General features: G+C 41.4%; 1 protein-coding gene across 2 annotated transcripts in view; it reads left to right on the forward strand.

Moving 5' to 3' along the window:
• The window catches only part of HSD17B2 (hydroxysteroid 17-beta dehydrogenase 2), a 78,952-nt gene that overhangs the window by 5,108 nt on the left and 46,610 nt on the right, over positions 1 to 27,234 (forward strand). The window contains exon 1 of one of the 2 annotated variants that reach the window (XM_084905600.1): positions 22,784 to 23,296. The exons of the other annotated variant lie outside the window; for it this stretch is intronic. Within the exon in view, the coding sequence (XP_084761726.1) occupies positions 23,032 to 23,296 (265 nt within the window). The 5' untranslated portion in view covers positions 22,784 to 23,031. Of the gene's footprint in view, positions 1 to 22,783; positions 23,297 to 27,234 lie in introns of those variants that run through there. 2 annotated transcript variants of the gene reach the window in all.

Genomic DNA, 27,234 nt, shown 5'->3' on the forward strand with positions numbered 1-27,234 from the left:
TAAAATTCTAACAAAATGTAAAATTACCCAGGGAATTCCTATGTACTAATATAGTAAAGGCTGAGTGATATTGCCCTAAAAGGTGTTTACTACTACAACTGATGAGGTGGGTAAGAGATTCCTTATAGTTGCCATATGCTACACTGAAAAGCCAAATGATTTTAAGTGACTTGCTCAAGGTCACAGAGCAAGTCACTAATTGACAGAGGCCAAGGTTTCTAACTCCAAATCCCTCTATCCTCCACAATCCTTCCATTATGTTGCTCTATTTTCTGGTTAAATATGTTTTCTTCCATTAGTGAAAAAAATAAATAAAAGGGAGAAATAAATCGAAAAAAAATTGAAGTTACACTTAATTGGTGGTTAATGGTTTCAAGATTTGTTTTAGAAAGAGAAACTAGTATTTATCACTTATAGTGCATTTGATAAAATGTTTTCCCCATTACACATTAAAGAACTCTTCAAGTAACAAAATGAATGTTTATATTTCATTTACTCAGCAATTAAGCATCTTAATATTCTTTTATAATTATTTGTAGCACTGATTCAGAATTATCAAGCATCATATTTGGGTCAATGTTTTTCCTGTTTCATTTAATAAAAATTTTTGAGATATCTCATTATTATGACCCATGTCTTTCTCAGTAACTGATTAAACTAAGTGTTTAAGTAATGCTGGTTAAAACTAAATGTCATTTTGAGTATCTTGGCCAAAGGCTTTCTGTTCAGAGCTCAAGCATGGAAGATTTCTTAGAAGGACACCAAGAATCTGCTGAAATAGTAAAGCTTACCTCTGCTCCTTTTGTTCTTTACTGTTCAGAGATTGAAAAGTGTGGATACCAAGTGTGTTAGTTAGATCTCCTTGGGTTTCAAATCATAGAAATACATGCAATATAGATAAATTTTTGGTAGGAATCATTGGCTCCTATAACTGGAAGCCCAAAAGATAGCTTTAGCTTTAGGGCTTCAAACATCATCAGAGCTCTGTCTCTTCATCTCTCATCTCCTCATGCTACTGTTTGGTTAGTAATCTTCCTGTGGCAACATAGGATCATTGGCAGTCAAAGTCAACAACTTCCTAATACATGGGATCCTTGAGAAAGACTGAGTTTTTTTTCTGTTACTTCCATCAGAAGTCTCAGGGAAGACTCTGATTGGACAGTTAGGAGTATTGTGACCATCTCTTAACCAAACACCATAGCTGGAAGATGATATATTCTGATTGACTGAGACTGGATTATTATTTACCCAACGTAGCATATTAGTTTCCTATGGCTGCTGTAACAAATTGCTACAAACATGGTAGCTTAAAAATCACACATTTATTCTCTTACAGTTCTAGACGTTACAGATCTAAAATCAATTTTATTAGGGTAAAATCAAGGTGTAGGTGGGTCTGGTTCCTTATGGAGGCTCTAGAAGAGAATTTGTTTCCTTGTTTTTTGCAGTTAATGATCTATATTCTTTGAATTTCTTGTCTAATAGCCTGTACCTTCATCTTCAAAATCAGTAACATAGCAGCTTTAAGTCTCTCTTTGTTTACATTGTTGTCACATAGCCTGCTCTGTGTCCTATAGTTTAATCTTTCTTTGCCTCCCTCTTGTAAGGAAACTTGAGTTACATTTAGGGCCCACCTGCATAATACAGAATGATTTTCTTATCTCAAGATCCTTAACTTAATCACACCTACAGAGCCCTTTCAGATGTGGAAGGTAACATTCATAGGTTCCAGGGATTAGAACAAGGATATATTTGGGGGTCAATATTCAGCCTACCAAAGATGGGATCCAGTCCCACCAAACCACTGGATAAAGAAAAATTATTATAGAACATATCAGGTGTCTTGCACATTTGCTCAAAAGAAAGGATTCTTGGTAAATAACCAAAGAGCATACCAAGCAATCAATAACCAAGCAACCAACAAAACCAATATATGCTTTGTGGAACACTGCTAGTTGTTATTGAAAATACATTTTTCCCTTCTTTCTTAATAACAGTGTTTTATTAGCACATGACCAACCAGAATAAAAACTATATTTAATCCCTGAAGCTAGATGTGCCCATGTGACTAAGTTTTTTCCAATACAGTATGAATGGAAATGGTGTGTCCAGTTGCTGCATCACATGCTTAAAAGAATTTTTTTTGCCCTCTTTTCTCCCTTCCTGTAGACTATAACTCAGTTTGGTCAGTAACTCAGCTTCAACCAGTGGGTTAGGATGGTGCATTATGGGATGTTGGAGCTATAAAACAGAAGGAACCTGGGTCCCTGAATGTCCTTGTGGAATAGAGCTGTTTCACCAATCTAGATTAGCTGCACTATAACTTATTTACGTCACTATACATTTTAATTAATATTTTCTTATGAGAATTATAGATTTACATGTAACATTTTGCAAAACTGTAGTACAATACCACAATCAAGATATTGACAGTTTAGAACCCACAAATCATATTCAGATTTCCTCAATTTTATATGTACTCATTTGTGTTTATGTGTGTTTTATGTATTTGTTCTTTACAGTTTTTTTCATGTGTAAGTTTATATATCAGGCTACTATGATTTGAAGGTTTGCTTTATTTTTTCAGCAGCTGAGCCTTTATACTAATACAGGACAGTTGAAAAACACATGCCAAGAAAGAATGAGGTATTCAAAGGCAGGGGATATTGAAATGTATCTGAAATAAATTTCACTAGGTGAAAGTCAAGGTGTTGGCAGGTCTGTTATCTTTGAGATTATAGAAGATAATTTGTTTCCTTGTCTTGTGCATATCCGCATATTTTGTTGATTGGGCCATATTCTTTGCATTCCTTATCTGGAAATAATATCTTATTACGTGATAGTCAGCATGTATTAGGCACTGGCTGTGTACCAAGCATCATGTCAAGTTTGAAGCAATGCAAATGACAGCCCAGGTGGGTATGTTTATCATGCAGCAGGAGTTTGTTCTATTGCCTACTTCCTATTGCTGTGCAGCAACCTGGATATAAAAGACACTCATCTTCACAATGGCTGGATCCTCCAGCAGATCTGCTCCAGAGCTACTTCTTTTGAACCCCCATCAGAAAAATGAAGAGCAAACCCCACTAACTTCTTCCTTGTGTGGGGGCCTCCTCTTAGGTGGGGCGATATAACTGAGAATAGGCTTTGCAAGGAATTCTGCTGATTGAACCGTAAAAGAAAACCACTACATTCTATTTTTCGCTCCCCCTGAAGCAGACCTTGAGGCAAGGAGTCAAGTGGAAGTAGTTTATTTGGGAAGTAACCTCAGGAAATACTAGTAGGGAAGTGAGGAAATCAGACATGGAAGGAAAAGAAATCCAGCTCTTCCTAGGATAACTTTTACTTACTCCTTCTGGGAAAAGTCTGAAACCCTGTGTAAACAATGTTCTCAGGCATCTCACTTGGGGTGGGGGGTAGGAGCAAGGCAGCTCACTACTTACTAACACCCTTCAATTATTTTTTAAATATATTTTATTGATTTTTTTTTTCATAGAGAGGAAGGGAGAGGGATAGAGAGTTAGAAACATCGATGAGAGAGAAACATCAATCAGCTGCCTCCTGCACACCCCATATTGGGGATGTGCCCATAGCCAAAGTATATGCCCTTGACCGGAATCAAACCTGGGACCCTTCAGTCTACAGGCCGACACTCTAGCCACTGAGCCAAACCCATCAGGGCCACCCTTTGATTATTTGTTAAGAATATGTTATGTTCCACAGCTACTGGTCTGCAGCTGTTCTTGTGGTGGCAGCTGTGGCATTCCTCTGTGGGAAAGAAATTGTTACACCATCAAACACCTCTATCTTAGCAAAATAGAAAGTGGGCATATGTGTGACAAACATGAGAAAAAAAAGAAGAAAAAAGAATATGTTATGGGCCTGGTGTGTGGGTGTATTTATTCCTATCACTGCCAGTCTTCCCATAACAGAGCAATGCAAAAACAATGCAGATGTTGGCAATTGGAAGTAGGCCAGGAAGACACCAATGTGGCAGGAGAAAGGGGATGACAATGGGGCACCAGTAGCATCTGATACATACAAAATCCTATAAAGCTTTGCCTTTTAAGGATTCTTCATATTGAACTTATTATCCGGTGACTCTCTTATCCCAGGCATTTCCTAGGGCAGCGTTTTTCAACCGCTGTTCCGCGGCACATGTTGCCTGGTGTGCCGTAGGTGCAGACAAGACAAGAATTTTATAATTTTTCACTATTTTGTTTACTTAATATTTCATAATAAAGTAATTATAAAATACTTTCTTTGTGTTTATTTGATTCCTATTCAAGAGAATTACTTTATATATAGTCAATGTAGGCACAGAGTTAAATTTTTTAACATTTTCTAATGGTGGTGTGCCTCGTGATTTTTTTCATGAAACAAGTGTGCCTTTGCCCAAAAAAGGTTGAAAAACACTGTCCTAGGGCACAACTCCTGAAATTTCTATTGAGGAAGTGGCTTGGGCTTATGACATGAGTCCTATGGAATGCTTAGAAGTTTTCCAGAGAGAAGAGAAGAAGCACACCTTTTGGTGGAAGAATTCATGGGCAAAAGCATAGAGTCAGAATTGAGTGCCATGTGTCTGAGGGGTGAAGAGGTGCTGGGAGGAAAAAGGAGATACCATTCTGTGTACTGCTCAGAAGAATTAATATGAAGAAGACCTTGTCTATGTGTTGGGGCTGTGCAGTACACTGCAGCAAGATGGACGAAGTCTACAGGAAGGAGAAGGCATGATCTGGACAGATCCCCATTCTCCACCCCTTCCCTGACATACCCTTTTTCTCAGATTAACTCACTTGATGGCTTCTGGAAACTTCTTTAGAGCTCTGCTGGGGTGATGAGGAACTGCAGTATCTGAAAGTACTGTCCTCATATACTTTGAGGAGCTCCTTTCACCCCTGAAGATAATTTCCCAGGGAGCCACAGTTCTAGGGGTGGTGGCTTTTTAATAGGATGTGCTATGATTACCTAAGAGCTGTCTTAATTAATGTCTTATCTATGGCATAGTAATTAACCTGAACTAACAAATGACTTACCCCTTTCTAATCTTTATACTTAGAGGAAGTATGGCAAGGAGATTAGAAGCATGGATTTTGGAGTAGGAGCAATAAAGATTTGAACCCTGGTTCTGCACAAGATTTCTAAATGATGAAATAAGATGATGCCTTTGTCCCTCACTGACATTCCCTGGGCAGTGTTAGCTGCATTTGTTAGAGTTCAATATTAAGATTACGTGTGCACACCTGCCGGTGTGGCTCTGGGGTTGAGTGTTGACCTATGAACCAGAGGTCATGTTACGATTCCAGGTTGGAAGGCACATGCCCAGGGTTGTGAGCTTGATCTCCAGTGAGGGGTGTGCAGGAGGCAGCAGATTGATGTTTCTATCTCTGTATCCTTCTCCTTTCTTTTCTGAAATCAATAAAAGAAATATTTTTTTAAATATTACAAATGCAAAACTTGTACAGGAATGTTCACAGCAGCATTATTCATAATAGCTCTAAAGAAGAAACAGCCCAAATGTCTACCACTGAATGAATGGATAAATAAAATGTGATATATCCATACATGTTGGTATTAATCAGCCATAAAAATCAATGAGGTGTAATACATGTTACAACAATGGATGGGCCTAGAAAACAATAAGCTCATATTTTTATCAGCCAGTTTCACAAGCCAGTTATTGGCAGCAGCATGTTACATGATTTCATTTCTATAAAATGTCCTGAATTGGCAAATCCATAGACACGAAAAGCAGATTGGTGGTTGCCAGTGGCATGAGGGTTTGAGGCGAAATTGGGTGACAGCTAATGGGGTGATGAAATGTAGTGATGGTTGCACAACTCTGTGAACACTAAAGACCATTGATTTGTATACTTTAAGTGGGTAAACTGCATGATATGTTAATTATATCTCGATAAATTTGTTATTAAAAATGTCATTTTGCCCTGGCTGGTATGCTCAGTGGTTAGAGCGGTGGCCTACACATCCAAGGATCTTGGGTTTGATTCCCAGTTAAGGACATGCACCTGGGTTACAGGTTCTATTCCTGGCCCTGGTCAGGTTGCATGTGTAGGCGACCAATCGATGAGTCGTTCTCAAATCCATGCGCCTCTCTCTCTCCTTCCCCATTACCTCACCTTTTCCCTCCCTCCTTTTCACTCTCTCTCTTTCAAAAAGAAAAAAAAAGAAAAAGAAAAGAAAAATATATTCTCAGGTGAGGATTAACAAGAGCTACCTGCCATTGTAATTTCAATGTATTTTGAGTGGGAAGGGGATAGGATGGCCTAAGGAACTTGTGTCATAGTTGGCAAAACCAATATGGGTAAAGTTTAGGAGCCACTGTCTTAAAAAAATAAAAAAATAAGCATAATTCTCTTGCTCCACCATCTCAGTCTGACAGCTTTGCCTCTGGGACTCTCCTTCCACTTTCTCAGGGGAAGAAGAAAAAGGTACAAACCAGGAGAGAAAGTGAGCTTTGAATAATAAATGGTTTTCAATTCGCTGCATTGAAAATTGAGAGTTGACTTGTATTTATTTTGTTTCCCCTCTAACTGCAATAGGGTAATTATATGCCAGGATTATTCTAGTCATTTTAATTATGCATGCGTCAATATTTATTGGTGTTTACCTAACCCACAGTGTACCCAAATGTTTTCCCCCCTCAGAGACCATTGGCAGTGCAGTATAAAATGAATAGGCGGTGCTCCATACAGAGATGAAGCTGCTTTAATTTCTCCATCCTTATTTGGAAGGAACATTTTGGTGGTGTTTCTTGAAAAGCGACACGTATGCCATTCAGATGAATCGAAGAAACGAAAGATAGTGCTGTGACTGCTATGAGTTCATGATATGTATTGAATGCAATTCTGGCACAGATGTTTCATTAGGGATTCAGTTAGGTAAGACAAATTAAAACGTAGCATTTGTTTAGATTTTCCTTTTTGCAAAAAACCTCTTCTCTTTAGCTGTGTGTTTGAATTTCTCTGTCACTGACAGGACCCTGTGGAATCCCTTCTCTTTTACCGAGCACTTACATATTTATGCTCTTCTTTACCTTCTCCCCCTCTTCCTCTTTTCCCTTTTACTTCATCCTTCCTCTCCATTTCCTTTCTTTGGCTCCTTCCCCACCCCCACCTCCTTCTTAATTTTCTTTGGAGCTCCTAATTAGATAAAACTCAGAATTCTACCTTCAGCCTTCTTTTCTTCCACTGTCTACATCCTTCACCTAAAAGAACTCTTCAGTTCTCTTGGTTTCAACTCTGAACCATGAGTTGATGATATATATATATGAATCTGCCACTGGGATTTATTTATGGGATGGCCCATTTATCTTAACCTAATGCCCAGAAGTGGATTTCTTATCTCCAGTAATACCTGGCTTTGGCCTCCCTTATTTCCCTTCATTCTCATATTAGTTTAATTTTTGCCTTGGCAAAGCCTCTTGGACTCACTCTTTTTCTATTCCTCTGCTTTCACTCTGGGATTTTTTGTTGTTGTTGTTTTTTTTTTTTTGTTTTTTTTTATAGCCTTCTGACTAGAGTAATACCCAAGGGGGTCAGCAAGTTAATCTTGGCAATTCTGTAAGGTTTGATAATCTCTAAAACAATCCAATCTGTGGCCACTTGTTTCTTCAACTCCCAGGCTCCAAAGAAGCTTCATCCCTGCACCACTCCCTTAAGTCCTGTGGAATGGGATGAAGCTGAGAGAGAGCCTTAGATAAGAGGTCATGAACTGGGGCAATGCAAGGGAGGGTACGGGGGGTCCAATCACACAATGTGGACCTCAAAGCCTTAGGAATGTGGAAGAAGAGAGAAAGAAATGCCAGCAGAAAGATTTCCTTTCTATCGGTGGGGTGGCCCTGTAGAATGGCTGTTATTCTTTCCCTTAGAGGCATCTTATTTAGCTACATGTACTCAAAATTTGATCAAATTGTTAATTTCAATACAAATACAGTATTGTGAATCCAGTATTTTTTACTAGAATTCTTTAATATTATAGTGTATCTTGAAAAAAAAATGCTCATCTGAAGATATTTCCTCCCCCGCTTCCCCCATTTTTAGAGAGAGTAGAAGGAAGGAGGGGGAGAAAGAGAGAAGCATTGACATGAGAAAGACACGTAAATTGGTTGCCTTCCACACATGCCCTGATTGAGGCCAGGGATAGAACCTGCAACTGAGGTATTTGCCCTTTACTGGGAATCCAACCCGGAACCCTTCAGTCCACGGGCCAACACTCCAGTCACTGAGCCAAATCAGCGAGGGCTATCATGGATCTTAAATATATTTTCAAACAACTTCATAACTAAAGGTTTACCTCATGCAACTTGTGAAAAATATTTATCATATACTTGACCCAGCTAGTTCACATTTTCAAATCAGTCAGCCAGATCAAATGATTTGAATTCTTTTTTAATTCTATGCTTCAAATTGTATTTAATGATTAGCTGTTAGAAAAAATATGACTTCATATTTCAGTTCACATAAATATAATAACACCTTTATGACAACTAGTTCATGTTTGGTAGGTAGATTGACTAATTGATTGTGGAATTTCTTTTTGCTGCCATGAGTTTTTTTACTTAGATTATTTTTATTGGAAAATTCAGAGCATGTTAAAGAGGAAGAAAAGGGGCTGGGGTGCATTGAGCAAAGACATTTGAGTAGGAAATTAAAGGAGGTCAGGGAATTGGTCAAGTAAACAAGAGGATTTCAGACAGAGGGAAAAGCTAGAGCAGGTGTGTGCCCCATGTGTTTGAAGAGCAGGTAGAAGCAAATGAGGTGATAAAGTCTGAGTCTGTGGACTAAGAGCTACAGGGGCCAGATCATCTAGCCTTGGAGCCATTTAAAGATTTTGGCTTTTATTCTGGGTGATATGGGGAGCCTTTGCCTGTTTTTTAGCAAATGGGTGATGTTTATAAAAGGATTTCTCTGGAGCCAGGTTGAGAATGGACAGTAGGGAGACAAATGGAATCAGAAGGACCTATTAGGAGGCTTTTGCTGCCATTCAGGTAGGAGGTGATGGTAGCTTGGACCAAGTTAGTAGCAGTGGAGTAGTCAAGTCTGAATGTAGAGCCCACACGATTTCTTGATGGATTGGATGTGTATTGAGTCAATAGCAGAGACAAGGGGAGTTCAGTGTTTGTAGGATGTGCTCTTAGAAGGATGAAGTTGCCCTCACTGAGATGGGGAAAGCTGTGGGTAAAGTAAGTTTGGAACACGTAAGTTGGGGAAGAGTGAGCTGTGAGCTGATAGCTCTGTAGGATAGATGGAAGAAAAGTTAGAGCTCACGGGACAATAAGAAGAGGAGGGGTGTAAGAGAGAGTGAGAGCCCTGGTCAGTGTAGCTCAGTTGCTTGGAGCATCGTCTCGTGTGCTAAAGGGTCAGAGGTTTGATTCCTGGTCAGGGCACATGCCCAGATTGCAGTTCCCTAGTCATGGTGTGTGTGGGAAGCAATAAATCAATGTTTCTCTCAGACATCAAAGTTTCTCTCCTCCTCTCTCTCTCCTTTCCCTTCCTTTCTGTCTAAAGTCAACAAAAGCATTCCTCAAGTGAGGATTTAAAAAAAAAAAAAAAAAAAAAAAAAGCTCAAGGAAATATCAATAAGATTGGCAAACTCCATAGTGGCAGCAGTGGGAGGCAATAAAAGGCCATGTTAGTAAGTCAAGGGTTTTTGTTTTATTTAATGTTATATGCACTTCAATGATTACATTAGTTTCCTGGGGCTGCTATAACAAAATTACCACAAACTTTGTGGTTTAAACAACAGAAATTTATTTTCTCATAGTTGTGGAGGCCAGAAGTCTGATGTTAGGATGTGTCAAGGCCATGTGCCTTCTGAAGTTTCTAGGAGAGGACCTTTGTTTGCTTCCTCCAGCTTCTGGTAGCCCCATGTGTTCCTTGGCTGTGTCATAAATCTAATTTCTGCTACCATTTTCACATGACTTTTCCCTTATGTTTCCCTCTATCTTCTTCTTCTTCTTCTTTTTTTTTAATCTCTTACTAGAAGCCTGGTGCATGAAATTTGTGCACTGAGGTGGGGTTGTCCCTCAGCCCAGCCTGCACCCTCTCCAATCTGAGACCCCTTGTCAGACATCCCTTTCACAATCCACTTGCCTGCCTGCCTGATTGCCCCTAACCCGTTTCTCCCTGCCATCCTGATCATCCCCTAACCCCTTCCCTGACAGCCTGATTGACACTTAACTGCGCCCTTGCTAGCCCAATCACCCCCAACTACCCTCCTTTGCTGGCCATCTTGTGACAATATGAGGGAGGCCATCTTGTGACAGCATGGGGTGGCCATCTTGTGAGGGTGTGAGGGTCAATTTGCATATTACCTCTTTATTATATAAAACTAAAGGCCTGGTGCATGAAATTTGTGCACTTGGCGGGGGGGGGGGGCGGGGGGTGTTGTCCTCAGCCCAGCCTGTGCCCTCTCACAGTCCAGAAGCCCTCAATGGATGTCCAACTGCTGGCTTAGGCCCACTCCCCATGGGAGAGGCTCCTGCCATGACTGTTGTACTTGCCAACAGTGAGCCTGGCTCAGGGCTTCTGGCTGAGTGGTGTTCTCCCTGTGGGAGTGCACTGACCACCAGGGGCAGCTCCTGTGTTACGTGTCTGCCCCCCTGTGGTCAGTGCATGTCATAGCAACTGGTCGTTCCGCTGCTTGGTCTATTTGCATATTAACCTTTTATTATATAGGATAAGTACACCTATCATTGGATTTAGGGTTCATGCTAATTCAGGATGATCCCATTAAGTTAAGAGATTCTCAACTTAATTATATCTGCAAAGACTCCCTTTTATTCCTATCAAATAATGTCACCTTCATAGATTCATGGGGTTAGGATATGGGCATATCTTTTTGTGGTCGCTATTTATCTTACTATGTTTCTTCCATTCACTCCATCTCTTTACCCCAACTCCCAAATCATGAAAGGTAGGAGGAACTTTGATAACATTGACTTTGATGCTATAACGTTTGCTTTGCAAAGAGAAAAGTGAGGTTGAGCTTCACACAGAGTTCAAAATGGGAGACAAAAGTGGTGACTGACAAGGGGCAGAAGAAACTGCATTCCTAGGATCTTAAAGAAATCTTTGCAAAGCTTTGATGTCCCCAGGCCATGGGGTTAGTAATTTGAGTTAATCTTATCTGAATCCCAAAGTTTTAGAAAGTTCCAGCTGATATCTGAGTTATAATGACATAAAATATGATCATACTACAAAATCTATTTTTTAACCTGCTCTCCTAGCTCAGAAAATATTGCAAACACGTTTTCAAGTCATTAAATATTCTTCAACAACATGATTTTTAATGTTTGTATGGCAGTCCATCAAATGAAAGTACTGTAATTTATATAACAAATCCTTATGCTAAGCCATTTAGAATGTTTCTATGTTTTACATATGATAAATAACACTGAAATGAATAAGTTTCTCTATAAATCATTGTACACATCTTTGATTATTTTCAAATGGGCTCATTTTAAATAATAATGAACAATTTTGCAATAGCAATTTCTGCTCATTGTTGTCTTTATGAACTAGAATTTTCCTTCAGGAAAAAAAATAGAGAGGAAGTTCTTGGAACATCTGGCATATAGTGCAATTTATTTTTCGTATTCAGCTGTGCACCCAAATTTTGAAATGTCTTCTTTCTAATAGACTAATCCTAGACTTAACCTCCTTTCTACAAATACAGATGCAAGTGTGTTTCCTTCTGTGATCCTTCAGGCTGGGAGTCATAACTATCAGAGAGAAGCCATGCCAAATTGTGCATGGGTTGCCTTCAGTTCCTACTTCTCAATTTGTAGTCCCTAGAAGAAGGGACAGAAACTGAAAGAATTACATTCCAGGAGTTTTCATTGAGACCAAAATAATTCTTGTGATAATAACTGTCATTGAAAACTCTGATATGCCCCCATTTAAATAGGTTATCTTCATAATCAGGATCCATTATTGCCGCAATATTGGTAAGAATGTTGCTGGCAAGAAACTGGACCTGAAGTAGGTCTGCCTCCGGCCATCTGGTCGTGTGTGGGTTCTTGATTTTGTGCAAGAAATAATTCACAACACAGGTCCAGGTGATGTTGAGAGCATGTTTGTTAAAGGTGGGGATAGTAAAGTACAGTTTTGTTAAAGGAAGGGCTTCAGACAGAAGAAGCAATGAGAGAGAGCCTAGGCCGTGCTCTGCTTTGGCTCTCTTAAAACGTTAGAGGGAAGAAGTGAGTCATGGCGGGGCTGCTGAAAAGTCAGCGAAGAGGCAGCCTTGGAGACAGGTTCAGGGGATTAGCCTGATGAGTTGCCACTGTCCATTGCTCTGCTGGTTGCAACTCTCAGGGACCCTAAGACTTTAGGAGAGAAAAGTGGAGATGTAAGCCTAAGAAAGATGAAAGGTCTGTGTGCTCCAGAGAGAGCCCACGCTGGGTCTTTGTCTTGAGGGTTCTTATCTGTTTCTTAAAGGCGGGAATTTTAGGATAGGACTTACCGGTAGGTGAGGTTTTCAATAGAATTTCATCAGCTTGATGCTGATATACCAAAATGAAATTTATTCCACTGATTTAATAGTACTTGGGTGTGGTTGGCACAAATGGCACTAATGGGATCTTTGTGACTTATTTCCCTGAGTATAGTGATTTAAGCTAAGTATCCCCAGATGGGGGAGGAGGGGAGAGGTGTAAATCACTTACTTATAAATATCCTTGGTTAGGGAAGATGGAATTTTGTAATTTACTAAAGGGTGTCAACTGTTTGGTCATTATTTTTAACTATCCAAACTGCATGAAGAGCAATATGCTAAGTGAAGAAAAGTTCATCCTAGGATCAGGTCTTACCCTACAATTGTCCTTTGCTGGGTACCTGGGGCTTTCCAGCCAGGTGACCCTCTATAGCTGGCCAATTGTCCTTGCTCTGCTCATGTCTGTCTAACTGCTTACCACAGTAAGATTTCAGATCACAATTTGGGGAGATGTATAGATGCGCCAATTTTTAAATTTGCAAAGTAAGAGTATCAAAATAGAAACAACAACTAAACTGTGATATCCCATGGCCACCATTCAGATAGGAAAAAATATTTTAATTCTCCACTTTCCCTCCCCAACTAGAAGGTAACTAGTTTTAATAACCCTGCTCAGAAGATAGCAGGAATCCAATTACAGTCAAACCTTGGTTCTTAAACCTCACAATTTGGTTCTTTACCAAGTTGTTCACTGAAAAAAAAAAAAAAATGCCACAGTTAAACAAACTTTGGTTCTGGACTTGTCAACCCTTTCTAACGTATCAGCATGACAAAAAGCATCTCTCAGGCCACAAACAAAGGAGAGAATGTACCAGTATGAGTCATATTACTCCTACACCTCATGTTGTTAACATCTCAAGAAATTGTGCTGTGAATACTTTGGAGGTTCTTTGTTTGTTTGTTTGTTTGTTCGTTCCTGGCGAGATTAACACAATTTTAAAACATAAAGAGGCTTTCGAGAGTGTTAATGTTGCTAATTGTGCAAAAGAAACAACATCACAGACCATTGCAGAGGTAAAAACAAAAAACAAAACCTGTTGTTGATTTGGATAAAGGAAAAGCAGTTAGCTGGCGACAGCATTTCAGAGGCAGTGACATGGGAAAGAGTGAAGATGCTGCATTCTGACCTCCTGAAAGACACTCATGGAATGAATGTGAAAATGTTTCTTTAAGGATAGTAAGGAGTAGTTCAATAAATTTAAGAAAATTGCTTGTTTATAGATTAAACAGTACATTAGACATGTACTGTATATAAGGAAGGTTAAAATGAAATCATTTGGGGGTCTGGAATGAATTAATTTAACTTAAATTATTTCTAATGGAAAAAAATGACTCTGTTTTTAAACAAATCACTTCTCAAACAGCCTTCCAGAACAAATTAAGTCTGAGAACCCAGGTTCCACTGTAGTACCACTTGTGCCAACCACACCCAAGGACTATGACATCTGACATCGGGCAAAAAAAATCTCATTTTGACGCATCAGCATAAAGCTGATGAATATGCTATTAAGATCTGCCCCTAAGCCCTCCCCTAAAGCCCTAGCCAGTAAAAAACTCAAGGCAAGGATCCAGTGCTCACTCTCCCTTCTAGGAGCACATTCACACCTTTTCCTTCTTCTTCATCTGCCCCTATAAGCAAGCATCTCCTAAACTCTAAGGGACCTCACATACTTGTAACCCAGGGAGCAATGGGCAGCAGCAGCTCGTCCCAGGATAACCCCCTGAACCCGTCCCTAAGGCACCCTTTTCTCTGACTCTCCAGTGAGCTGACAACAGGCCCACCTTGACTTACTTCTTTCCTATAATGTTTCTAGAGAGACAAAGCATCACCCCTACCCCCATCTCTCTCTCTTGTTGCTTCTTCTATCTTAAGCCCCTCCTTGTCTCAAGGTTTTCAACTTTAATAAACACAGTACTCTCACAACCACTTGGCCTTGTGTTGTGAAATCTTTCCTGTCGAAGTCAAGCACCCACACTCTACTGGCTGGCCCTAGGCAGACCTGCACCTGGCTGGTTCTCCTTTCTGGTAACATTATGAGAGAGAAGAAAAGCCCCAGAAAGCCAAATACTTGTGAGTTTTCTGGTCATTTATCTATGTCTACATAAAGCCACCAGGGTAATAGATGAATATTTAAATGTTTTTTTAAAATGTATTTTTTATATATGTGCTTTTGATTGGAATCAAACTTGGGACCCTTCAGTCCTCAGGCCAACACTCTATCCACTGAGCCAAACCAGCTAGGCCAATATTTAAATGTGTGGTGTTTTTTTTTGTTTGTTTGTTTTTGTTTTTTACTGAGATTATAAACCTCCTTAGAGAACTATCTTGTAATCTGTGCTTAAACATACTTATTGAATTTAAAGAAAGGTGTGTGTGTGTGTGTGTGTGTGTGTGTGTGTGTGCATTTGACCTTTTCATTCTTATTATGGTTATTGCCCCTTGCTGTGTCAGTGCTGAAAAGAGAAAGGGATAGAAACAAATATATAATACTAGAGGCCCAGTGCACAACATTTGTGCACTCAGTGGGGGTCCCTCAGCCTGGCCTGTGCCCTTTCACAGTCTGGGAGCCCTCGGGGGATGTCTGATTGACAGCATAGGCCTGCAGGGAACTCCTGCCACCACCACTCTGCTAGCCCTCCTGCTATGAACCCAGCTTCTGGCTGAGCATTGTTCCCCTTTGGGAGTGTAGTGAACACCAGGGGGCAGCTCCTGCATTGATTATCTGCCCTCTGGTGGTCAGTGTGCATCATACTGACTAGTCATTCTGCCATCAGGCTGAAACTGGCTCTCCAACATATCCTGAGGGGTTCCAGATTGCGAGATGGTTCAGGCCAGGCCAAGGAACCCTACTAGTATACAATTGGAGCTGGAGAGGGATGCAGGAGGTTGGCCAGCTGGGGAGGACTCCAGGACTTGTCCAGCCCCTCTCTATCAGTCCTGATAGGCCGGACCCCAGCAGCAAGCTAACCCCTAGTGGTCAGTGCACATCATAGCGAGCAGTTGAGCAGCCTTAGCATATCATTAGCATATTATGCTTTGATTGGTTAAATGACCGACTGGACACTTAGCATATTAGGCTTTTATTATATACGTAGAATTATACTGAAAATACTGTGCTCCCTCTGGACCCTACCTCTCCAGGGGAGATATAAATAATTGGATCTCATTCTAAGAAAGCCAAGCTTCTATGTTGATATAAAAATGTCCAAATCTGTAGAGAATTTTTATGAGTTTATTTGAGCCCAAACTGATGGCAGTTACTGTTAAGCAAGATCTCAAATGCTTCCAAGAATAAGTTTGCAGTTTCTTTCATCCATTTGGAAACAAGGAGGGAACATAAGGAAGATTATATGAAGTTGGAAGACAATGAGGTGGAGATTGGGTTACAGGACAGTTAATAAGATTATGTGCCCTCTTATTTCGAAGGTGTGTTAATCTAGATGCACAAAATCAATGGACAGGGCTCCTTTCTCTAAAAAGGTATATGCCTCAAGGAGTGGCTATCCACCAAGAAATGCCCAGTTAGGGATTTATGATCATATAACCCTGTGAGGTTACCTTATATAGAACCTCTTTTCCATCCACATGAAGGATTTTTTAAAACCTATGTACAATAAATGAGATCTGATCTATTTGGAATCTAACTCCACCAGATAATTACGGAGTTTAGATATATTTACCCTCAAACACTTCAATGACAGTAAAACAATTTGATCCAACCCTAACTTCTGGTTATTTTCTCCTGCGCACCTCCCACCCCAACCCTCCCCCGAATGTATGAAATAAAGAATGACATATGCAATACTTACTCAATTACAATTTAACATTTAAAATATTAGTTATCACCTCAAATCTTGAAAAACATTATAAAACTGTGTTACCAGAAAGACCACCCTGATATCCCTGAGATTATCTGTTATGACCCGTACCGCCCTGTCCATATCTTAAAGTTTGGGTCACCGTGACATCAACACATGGTCATTCTCTACTTAGTGAATTATGCTATCACCATGCTACACTCATCATAACAACATATTCTTTGGTTACTGCAAAAACATGATTTTTAAAATGTTTGAACTCTTTTTTTTTTTTTAAATATATTTTATTGATTTTGTACAGAGAGGAAGGGAGAGTGATAGAGAGTCAGAAACATCGATGAGAGAGAGCCATCGATCAGCTGCCTCTTGCACACCCCCCACTGGGAATATGCCCACACCAAGGTACATGCCCTTGACCGGAATCGAACCCGGGATCCTTCAGTCCCCAAGCCGATGCTCCATCCATTGAGCCAAACCGGTTTCGGCAAAATGTTTGAACTCTTAAAAATGTGACTGTTTCAGGCACTTAGCACCAGAGGAACCATATTTTACTGTACATATGGGGCAACGCAGAGAGTCTAGGACCACTAGCCTGCAGAGGTAAGACGTAATAATAATCTTTAGATATCTGAAAGAAATAAGATGTGGTCTGAGTGACTCCAAATGGGACAGGAAGGACAAATGCCACAAGCAAGCTTTTTCTAGAGCAGAGCTTTCTAGTTTGCCAAGCTATCATGACCTGGAAAGTCATGTGAACTGGCAGTAGACAAGATGACCACTTGGTGGAGATGTTACAGAGAGAAACTCCATTTCAGATAGAAAGGTACTTCTTCAAATTCTTTTCCAAAAGCCAAGGATTCTAAGAAAAATCTACATTCTAGGATTCTCAGCATTTATTTTTTTATTTTTGCCCAGGTTGGGAAATTCCCTATTTTGGGTAAAATATCTTGTCTTCAGAAGCTGCCTTCAAAAAGGAAGGAAGCCTCACATGGGCTCACTGGCATCATGAGGAAGAATGAGTATATTGCCCTAGCTTGATTGGCTCAGTGAATAAAGCATCAGCCTGTGAACTGAAGAGTCCTGGTTTTGATTCTGATCAAGGGCACTTACCTCAGTGGTAGGCTCCTCCCTAGCCTGGGCCCTGGTTGGGGCACATCCAAGAGGCAACCTATCGATGCGTTTTTCTCAAATCAATATTTTTCTGTCTTCCCCTCTCTCTTCCACTTTCCAGTTGGCTCCTCCTTGGAAAGCTAAGAAAAGGCTTGCCAGAAATGGGAGACTGGCCAGCAAGGATGGCCTCAAGGATAGCTCTAGGACAAAATGATGGGGACAAAGAAGAGACACAATCCAGCTCAGTCATATGGAGGAAGTCTTCATTCAGAGACAGAACAGCTCTTACGTGGACTAGACCCTGCAGTCCTCTATCAAAGGGAGGCAGAGATATGCGACTAAGAAGGGGCTAATCTTACCTTGAAATTTTGCAACTCCATTTGTGTTCTTAATTGGTAGAAAGCCTTCCTTTATACCACCGTCTATTCCCACTAGTCACTGCTCAGGTGGCAGCCCCTCCTTCAGCTCCCCAAGGTCAGGAACTGGATATTCACTCAACAAATATTAAGTACATGCAATGTCCCAGGCACTATTTTGTGCAGAGTGAATAAACAACAACAAAACAGATATAGTTCTTGCCCAAATCGTTTGTGGCCTAGTAGTGGAGATAGAAAAATCCTAAAAATGAACGAAGTACAGAATTACAAATTGAACTAAGTGCAGTGAAGAGAATGAATAAATAGGGTGTGGTGACAGAAGATATTCAGGTAGGATGACAGGGGGAATAAGTGTGTGATGAACTGAATGAAGAAATAAATGAATAAGGTGGTGGCTGGCAAGAACCCTCCATCTGCCCCAGAGCCCTCCTAAAGCAGTGCATGCTCCTAAACTGAGCCAAGTGGCCATCATCCTGTCATTGCCAGGCACCATGCAAGAATTATGTCGTTCACTTTTAAAAACAACACTGGGAAGGTGGGCTTCCTTTATGAAGAGAAGGAAACTGAGTTCATGAAAGGCAGGTAACTTGCCCAGTGCCTCACAGCTAGTAAGTGGCAGAGTCAGGATTCAAATTCAGTTCTGTGAGATTTTCAAGCCCATATTATTAGTACTATGCATCTCCTTCCCCATCAGAGGGCAAGGATCACCTGGACTTCCCTGTCACAGGAGTGCTTGTCCTCTCCTTGGGAGTTCCAGAACTGAGCAGCTGGGAAGCCACACGGGCTGCCACCAGGAGAAGATTCACTTCATCTCCAGTGGCTTGCACCCATCAGGGTACTCACCTGGGCGTTTGGCCCAGCTTTAGTGTGGGAGCCGCTGACGAAGTGCCAAGCCCCCCTGTAAGGAACAGGAACCATCCTATATCTTCCCCTGGAAAACCATCTGACATGAGAGCTAGCTTGTCTGAATCCTCCTGGCTGGTGGGGCCAAGAAGCCTGAGAGTGGTACCTGCACCTGGAGTGGGTGTGCCCAGGACGGAGAGGAGTAAACAGGGTGTGTGGAGGGGGACAATATGAGGTTTACCCAAAGGGAATTCCAGATCCTTTCCCCTAAGCTTCCTGACCTGGAATTGGCAACGTCTCCCCACCTCAGGTGTCCAAGTGGCGGGACGGGCAGATAAGAGGTGTCATGGCTCACGTGAGACCCCCAAAATGACTTTGTCATCATACCTCACCATCCCAGTACATAATATGTGTCATACCTGGTCTTCCTCGGGTCTGGAGATAGCCCTGATCCCAGGTAGGCTCCTTTTACAGCTGAGCTGGCCAAGGACAGTGACTCACCAAAGGCTCATCTGAGACCAGAGCCAGCTTCCCAGGCTCCCTGTCCAAAGTGCTCTGCACCTTCTCACATGATATGCAGCTGGGTACATTTTCTCCATAGCCCTGCCTCCCCTGGATCATCCATTGTTGGAGTCCCTTTCTCCTTCCTGCCCCTCAACATTTGCCAACTTCGTCCATATTTGGGGACAAGTCAACATCCCATTGGGTACTTTACTGTACTCTTCTCATTCTTCCTGTGAGGGAAACTAGAGTTTACCACCCAAAAATATGCTTTTGGGACATTGATTCTTGTAAATTCTCAAGAAACAGAAGACTCCCTGACCACCCTGACTACCTAAAAGAATTTAGAGGACCTGCTCCAAGAAGGGAGGTATTATCACAGATAACTACAGTTTAAGGTGAACTAGAAACGGGGGGACCTAGATTGCTCTTTAGCCTATTTGATCGAAGTTCTCTCTGTGTTCCATTCTTAAAGATGGTCCATTAAACATTTATTTCCCAAACCTTTGCTTTTCCATCTCCATGTGAATTGCCTTCCTCCCCTTTGAAGTCCCAAATCAATACCCTCCCCCACACCCCACACCCTACAGCTTTCCTTAGCTGAGATGGCATATAAGTCTCAACTACCTGATTTGTCCCAGAGTCTCATATTTTAAAAATATATATATTTTATTAATTTTTCTACAGAGAAGAAGGGAGAGAGATAGTTAGAAACACCAATGAGAGAGATACATCGATCATCTGCCTCCTGCACACCCCCCACTGGGGATATGCCCACAACCAAGAAATCGAACCTGGGACCCTTCAGTTTGCAGGCCAATGCTCCATCCACTGAGCCAAACCGGTTTTGGCCGGGGTCTCGTATTCTTTTTTTTTTTTTTTTTTTTTTTAAATATATTTTATTGATTTTTCACAGAGAGGAAGAGAGAGGGATAGAGAGTTAGAAACATCGATGAGAGAGAATCATCGATCAGCTGCCTCTTGCACACCCCCTACTGGGGATGCGCCCGCAACCAAGGTACATGCCCTTGACCGGAATCGAACCCGGGACCTTTCAATTCCCAGGCTGACGCTCTATCCACCGGTCCCGGCTGGGGGTCTCGTATTCTTAAAGAACCCCAAAATGTGTATATGTAATACATTTGGTTATTTTCTTCTGTTAATCTGTCTCATGTTAATTTGATTAATAGTCTAGTCAGAAGAACTTAGAAAGGTGGGAGCAAATTTTATTTTTTCCTCCCCTACACTGTCCTGTTTAAAAAACACAAATTACCAGCATTTATGAAACTCCTGGTGTTCCAAGCAGGATCTGCTAAGTGCTTTATCTTGATATTTTTATTACTTTACAGCTGAGGGGCAGGGGTATAAGGAGATGATGTTACCTACCCAAGATGACCTAGATAGTAAGTAGCAGTGATGCAGGGGTCCTGGGGGGTGGGAGGGAGGAGGTGTCCAGGGATTTGAGTGTCCGTGACCCACTGTGTTCTTGGCTTCCCATTGGAAATAATTCAAATTTGAGCCAGCATAGAGGTTACAGTGAAAGTGAGTTTATTAGTGAAACAGTGAGACAGAGAATGGGCTACTCCTCAGATCCCCTTAGTGGAATTTGTTTCCTTTTTGAGGTTCATTTAATGGGGGGAAGGGGAGGGCTGTATTCAATGAGGGGGAGGAATATTTAGGGTCTTCCAGGAAAAGGAGATTTCTCCTCTGAGAAATCTCAGAGGAGTTTCATCAACCAATTATAAAAACTTTAAATTGATTTTTAGAGAGAGAGGAAGGGAGAGGGAGAAAGAAAAACATCTGACAACTGATTGATTGCCTCCTACATGCTCCCTACTGGGGGTTGAGCCCACAACCCGGGCACGTGCCCTGACCCAGAATCCAACCAGCAACTTTTTGGTGCCCGAGAGTATGCCCAACCAACTTAGCCACACTGGCCATAGCTCAAGGGTCATTTTGTGCTCTTCTAAGGATTTTCTATTTCTGATCATGGCAGCTCTGGGTGTCTTGTTTAGCATGCTAATGCACTATAATAAGCATATAATAAGGCTACGGGTTACCATTAGGTGAAATTAGTTGCCATATTGGATTGAGCTGGTCTCTGTTGGTTTTAAGCCATAAACTCGGAGTGTGTGTGTGTGAAGGGTGTGGGGTGGGCTTGTGTCTTACTATCTTCTTGACAGCTCCAGTGGGTTTTATTGATTGCAGCTATTCTGCCACATACCCTATCTCAGCAGAGCTAAAATTGGATTTGAATATAAGTAATCTGACCTCTGAGTGAGAATTTTTCTTGTCTCTCCCAATATAGCAATGCCCAGCCTTTGTGGGAACTCTGGTACCTGGAACACACAAGGCATGCCATAAGCTCAGGTGTTCGGCGCCCTCTTGGGGCAGTCAGCGCTGTTGCTGGTGGTCAGTAAGGTGTCTGAGCCCAGACCCACTGTTTATCCTCTCCCAGCCTTGGTTTCCTCTTTGTAAAATGGGGGCAATACTATCCACCTTGAAGTGTTTCCTAAGGTTAGAATGAGGCCAAGGTAAGGAAGCACTAGTACATTACATACTGACTATCTTTTATTTGTTACCTAAGATGAGAAATACGGGAGAGTAAGGAAGAGCATACACTTCTGAAACAAGGCTGCAGGACTCCAATGTTGTGTGATCTTGGGCAAGTCTCTTAACCTCTCTGTGCCTCGGCGTTCTCCCTGTAAAATCACTACAATAATAGAATCTACCATCATAAGGATATTATATTCAAAGACACTAAACATTTTGACTGTTTGAATGCCAATGCCTGGAACAGTCAGTGCATGGCAGAGAATAGGGTCTCAATGGAATGAATGAATAAGCCCTAGCCAGTTTGGCTCAGTGAATAGAGTGTTAGCTGTGGACTGAAGGGTGATGGGTTCAATTCCTGTCAAGGGCACATGTCCAGATTGCAGACTCGATCCCCAGTAGGAGCCGATCAATAATTCTCTCTCATCATTTATATATAATATATATATATATATATATATATATATATATATATATATATATATATATATATATATATATATTTAAAAGGATGAATGGATAAATAGCTAAATATGATCCCTGGCATAAATATGTACTGATATGTATGTATGGGCCATTATTATTCGTATTATCATTGTCATTATCTCACCCAGGCATATCTCTCCTCTGCCATGAATCTCTTTTTTCTAGTTTTTATTTCCTCTCCATCCACCCTCAGCCTGACTCAGGTGGGAGATGGCAGGGACATGGACAGATGGCAGTGATACCTTCCCCTTCCAGGGTTCATTTTCCAAACTTCACTGGTTGTCTGGATTTATTCTCTCTCTCTCTCTCTCTCTCTCTCTCTCTCTCTCTCTCTCTCTCACACACACACACACACACACACACACACACACAAACACACACACGAGTCAGGAAAAAGAGCTGAACAAACAGACACATCACAGGCTCCTGGAGAAGCATATTTTTCCAGGAGCTAGAGGTTTTGTAATTCACCATTCAGACTGAATTTTGTCAATAATTATCCAACTAGCTATCTCTCCAGAGATCATTAAAAAACGAATGCGTGTTTGTTGTGGGTGTGAACGTGCAGATGTCATGCACACAGTGGGTGTGTGGGGAGCAATCAAATAGGAAGTGCTCTGGCATTTATATCCAACTGTATGCTGGTTTAAATTACCCACTAGGAAATATGTGTCTGTATGAGTATGATTAATCCAGGCTCATTCAAAATGTGTCAGGGCTTTCTCTCCCCCCTCCCTTCTTGGCTCTCCGTTCATATAACCCAGGCTGCCTCCAGCCAGCTTTTCTCCACTTGTCCTGAGCGCGAAAAGGTGCAGCGGAGTCTCTGAGAATGAGCATGTTCTCCTCTGAGACAGCGTGGCTCTGCCTGGCTGTCACGGCAGCCCTGGGAGGACTAGTTCTTTGCAAACTCAAGAGTCCAGGACAGGTGGGGAGGAAGGTGGTCTGCCTGGTGGTCCTCTGGGGAGGGGCTTGCCTGTTAAGCCTGTCCCTCTTCTGGAGTTTGATCCTGTTCTCCTTGTCATGCTTCCTCCTGTATATTTACTTATCTGGCCAAGAATTGTTACCTGTGGACCAAAAGGCTGTGCTAATCACAGGTAAGTGGATGACATTGCGATTCTCACTCAGGGCAGAATCTGGCACTTGCTTTGCCTTAGAGAGACGTTTTCGGAGTCGGTTTAAAGAGAGAATGCTTGGTGTGGAGTAAATGAAGGGACATCTCCAAGTGGTTTTCGAGATACTGTGTTTTGGTTTGTTTTCTTCAGGAGGTGTACTCATAGAGGGTCTGGGAAGATGAAGTACATCTAAGCCATGCTTTTGTTAATTTCCTGGGATAAATATTAGTAAGCAAATCCATGGCATTTCATCTGTTTCGTTGTAGCCAGGGAAGTCCCCTAGGCTTCTTTAGGCTTAAACACAATTTTGCTCTGAGATTAATGTTCGGCTGTGCTCTAGACTTTGGCTGTTATTCCTTAGCTTTGCTGTGTTTTGTTTTTTTCCTTTTGAATACAGAGGTGGGCAAAAATAAGTTTACAATTGCATTGTGACATTCTTTTGAGTTACTAGAGATATTGTAAGAATCATAACCTGCATGTTTTTTTGTTTTGTTCCCCCCCCCCCCCCCCCATACAAACCACTGTAAACCTACTCTCGCCCACCCCTGTATAGAAGAGACTTACTAAGGCTGGCAAGTTGGCAGTTTGATGGACTGCTGTCAAGAACCTTGTCTCATCTAAGCGTTTGACTTTATATTTGTCATTAGACCGCTAGTGCTTCTCAATTGGATTAAGCTGGCTGTGTGTCTGAAGGCAGTTGCGTGTTAGCTGGGCTGCCAGCTTTTTTCTTCATTTGTCTTCTTTTTCTGCTGCAAGTGTGAGTCCGAATTAAACCCTTGTGGTTTGTAAAACTGGTTTGTTTGGTAGTGAAGTTTGAGCTTGGACAGGGCTTTACTTGGGATTACCCAGCATTATCATAACCCAGAAAAAACCCTGCCAACAACGAACATTAGCTACGGAATCATTTGCTGGGATGTCATCACCCACACCCTGCGGCTACACCAGCTAGGGGTGAAGGCAAACACAGGGTGTGGATGGAAGTAAATAGAGGTTTTCCCAATTCACAGAGAAATAGCCTCTAACGTGGCTTGTCTATATTGTCTTTTACTTTAATCCAATGATGAAATTCTCCCTTAACATGAAACGCAAGCTGGCACTTGTTGGCGCTTTGAAGTGGCGGAAAACAAGTTTCTTCAAAAACTAAACAAAACAAAAAACCTCAGACAATTCAAAGGTAGAAAACTCAGTGGATCAATGGGATGTTTACATGAATGTCTGGTATCACCTGGAATCGTGCATCTAGAAGACTGGCTGCGTTTTCTACATTTTCACTAGCATTCCCTGGAGGGGGCTGGGGAAAGATATAATAACAGTCAATCCTCCCATTCTGTGCGCAGTAGCAAGCACCCAAGGTCTTCAGACTAATTCCAGGTCCAATTTATTTGTTGTACTTTTTTCCACAGTGTGAAAGAAGACAGCAATTAAGCATGCTCAAAAAGTAATAGCCACACTGCAGTTGACACTAATGGGACATGACCTTCTGGAGGTCCAAACATTCTGGGGAAGACAGTTTCAGGGAGCAGGGCTTCTGAGGTGAATAAATAAGAATGCTAAACCTTAGGATACCCTCAGGCAAACTTCAAGGGAACAGAGAAAACAGGAATTCTCTCAGCTTCATTATCTTGTCAACATTCTTTTACCCTCTACTTTTGCAGAAGTAGGCAAGCAGAAAAGCTCACAAAATACTGAAATGTCCTGACTTGTGTTTAGTGGTTTGGAAAATGACTGATTCAATTAGGCAACTCAAGCCCAATGACTAATCCCTCAATGAAATGCTTAACAATTAGAAAACGGAGAATTAATAAAGGAAGGACATACATTTTAGGGCTGGGGTGGGGAACATTTTTTTTCTGCCAAGGGCAATTTGGACATTTATAACATCATTTGTGGGCCATACAAATTCTCAACTGAAAAATCAGCCTGCTGTATTTCATCAAACATTTAATTAACTCATCTGGAATGCCTTGGCAGGGCCAGATCAAATGATTTCTCTGGCTTTATACTGCCCGTGGGCCACACGTTCCCCACCCCTGTTTTTGGGGGATTGGAACATCCCTTTGAAATGTTTTTGTCATGAGGAGTACTGTAGGTTCAATATAATTCTAAAGGTTTCAAGACCTTTATATTAAATGGAGAAATTTAAAATGAATTCATTTAGTTAGCTCAGAACTTATTTTAAAAAAATAACTCACCATAACTTGGAATACATTTTGTTTCAGGATGGCTTGCAAATTGGTAAACAAACATGTTAGTGACTGGGAGAAATGTGGCAATGCACATAAGTATTATACATTTATTTGATAATTTAAGATTTGGAAATTTCTTTTACAGGGATAATCTGAAATACATAAAAAAGAGTAGATGCCAAACAGATTGTCAGATTCACAAAGTTGTCCAGCGCAGTCTTATTGGCAACAGAGAAGTATCAAAAGCAATAAAAATGTTGACAAATTGTAGTATATCCTCTAGGTAGAAAAGTGGGTAACATTTAAAAATAACAACCACAGGACTGTGTTATAACATGGAAAACAAGGCTAAAGAAAAACATGCAGGAGATTCAGGTGTTTGAGCAAGATTGCAACCATGTCATATGAATTAAAACACACACACACACACACACACACACACACACACAAACAGCAACAACAAAAAACTGGAAGGAAATGATTTGTAATGTTTGGATTAGAGTACTTGGATGCTTTTTTCTCTAGATATTTTCCCTCTATAGTTCAACGTTCTTTTGGCTAGCCTAAGGATCAATCTACATGAGACAGGTTTACAAGAGACAATAACCAAATTTACCTGGTACATATGGGAACCCACACACATAGGAGGTTCAGGGACAGAAACCTAAAATAAAGTAGATATGACATTTTGAGCTAAGGATCAGGTAGGGTGCCTTGGAGGCTTCTGAGGAGAGGAAGGTCATTCCATGGCAGTAAGTATAGTGGATGTTCAGTAATTCTGTAATTTCCCTGTTCTATAGATTAGGTCATAAAACATTATTTTTTGGTGACAATTCTTACTATGGGCAAGGTCCCTAATGAAAATTCTTTAAGGGTGAGGTAACAGTTTCTTGTGAGCCTGCGGAATCTTGATTGCCTTCAGCTCACAATAATTCACATGCTAAAGTGGGAAAGCATTTTGGGGAAGCTTATACTGACCCCCTATAGCATGAAAGGGATTTATTGGGAAAGTTTCCAAGTAGGGAAGATGGGCAGGAAGAGGAGGAGGCCATGTGAAGTGCAGCATCAAGGTAAATCCCCGAGGGTCACTTGGCTTTACCATTGGGGCAGATCTGGAGGCAGTGGGGTCACACATGAGAGCTGTCCCCACTGTGGGTCAGGGAGCTGTGGTTTTTATACACTCACACCTGTCAGTCATTAGTTAAGGGCTGTTAACCCCATATCCCTGGGTGGTGATGAGGGGAGGCTTAAACTCCAGAAGCTTCTGGCTCTCCTTGGCAACTAGCAGCATGAGCTCCAGCACCCTGAGACAGCCCTTGGACAAAGTTGCAGGGACTGGTGCTGGGTGTGAAGCACGCTATTGCTTAGAGCACAAAAATGGCCGAGGGATCTGGGGCAGTATGACTTTATCTGGCACATACCTCTTCCTAGCGGCATGATCTTTGGCATCCAGATTTGGACTTTTGAACTTTTATTTTCTCCTCTGTAAACTGGAAATGACAACACACACCCTCTTTCTCTCTTATAGATGGAGTTAGTGGATGAGAGACAAAGAAGGAAGAGGGGAGGAAGGGAAGGGAGGAGGTTTGATTCCTGGTCAGGGCACTCTCCCAGGTTATGGGCTCCATCCCCAGTAGGGGGCATGTAGGAGGGTCAATCAATGATTCTCTCTCATCATTGATGTTTCTATCTCTTTTCCCCTCTTCTTTTCTCTCTGAAATGAATAAAAATATT

The sequence above is a fragment of the Pipistrellus hanaki genome (genome assembly GCF_964339955.1).
Source record: "Pipistrellus hanaki genome assembly, chromosome: 15".
Lineage (NCBI taxonomy): Eukaryota > Metazoa > Chordata > Mammalia > Chiroptera > Vespertilionidae > Pipistrellus > Pipistrellus hanaki.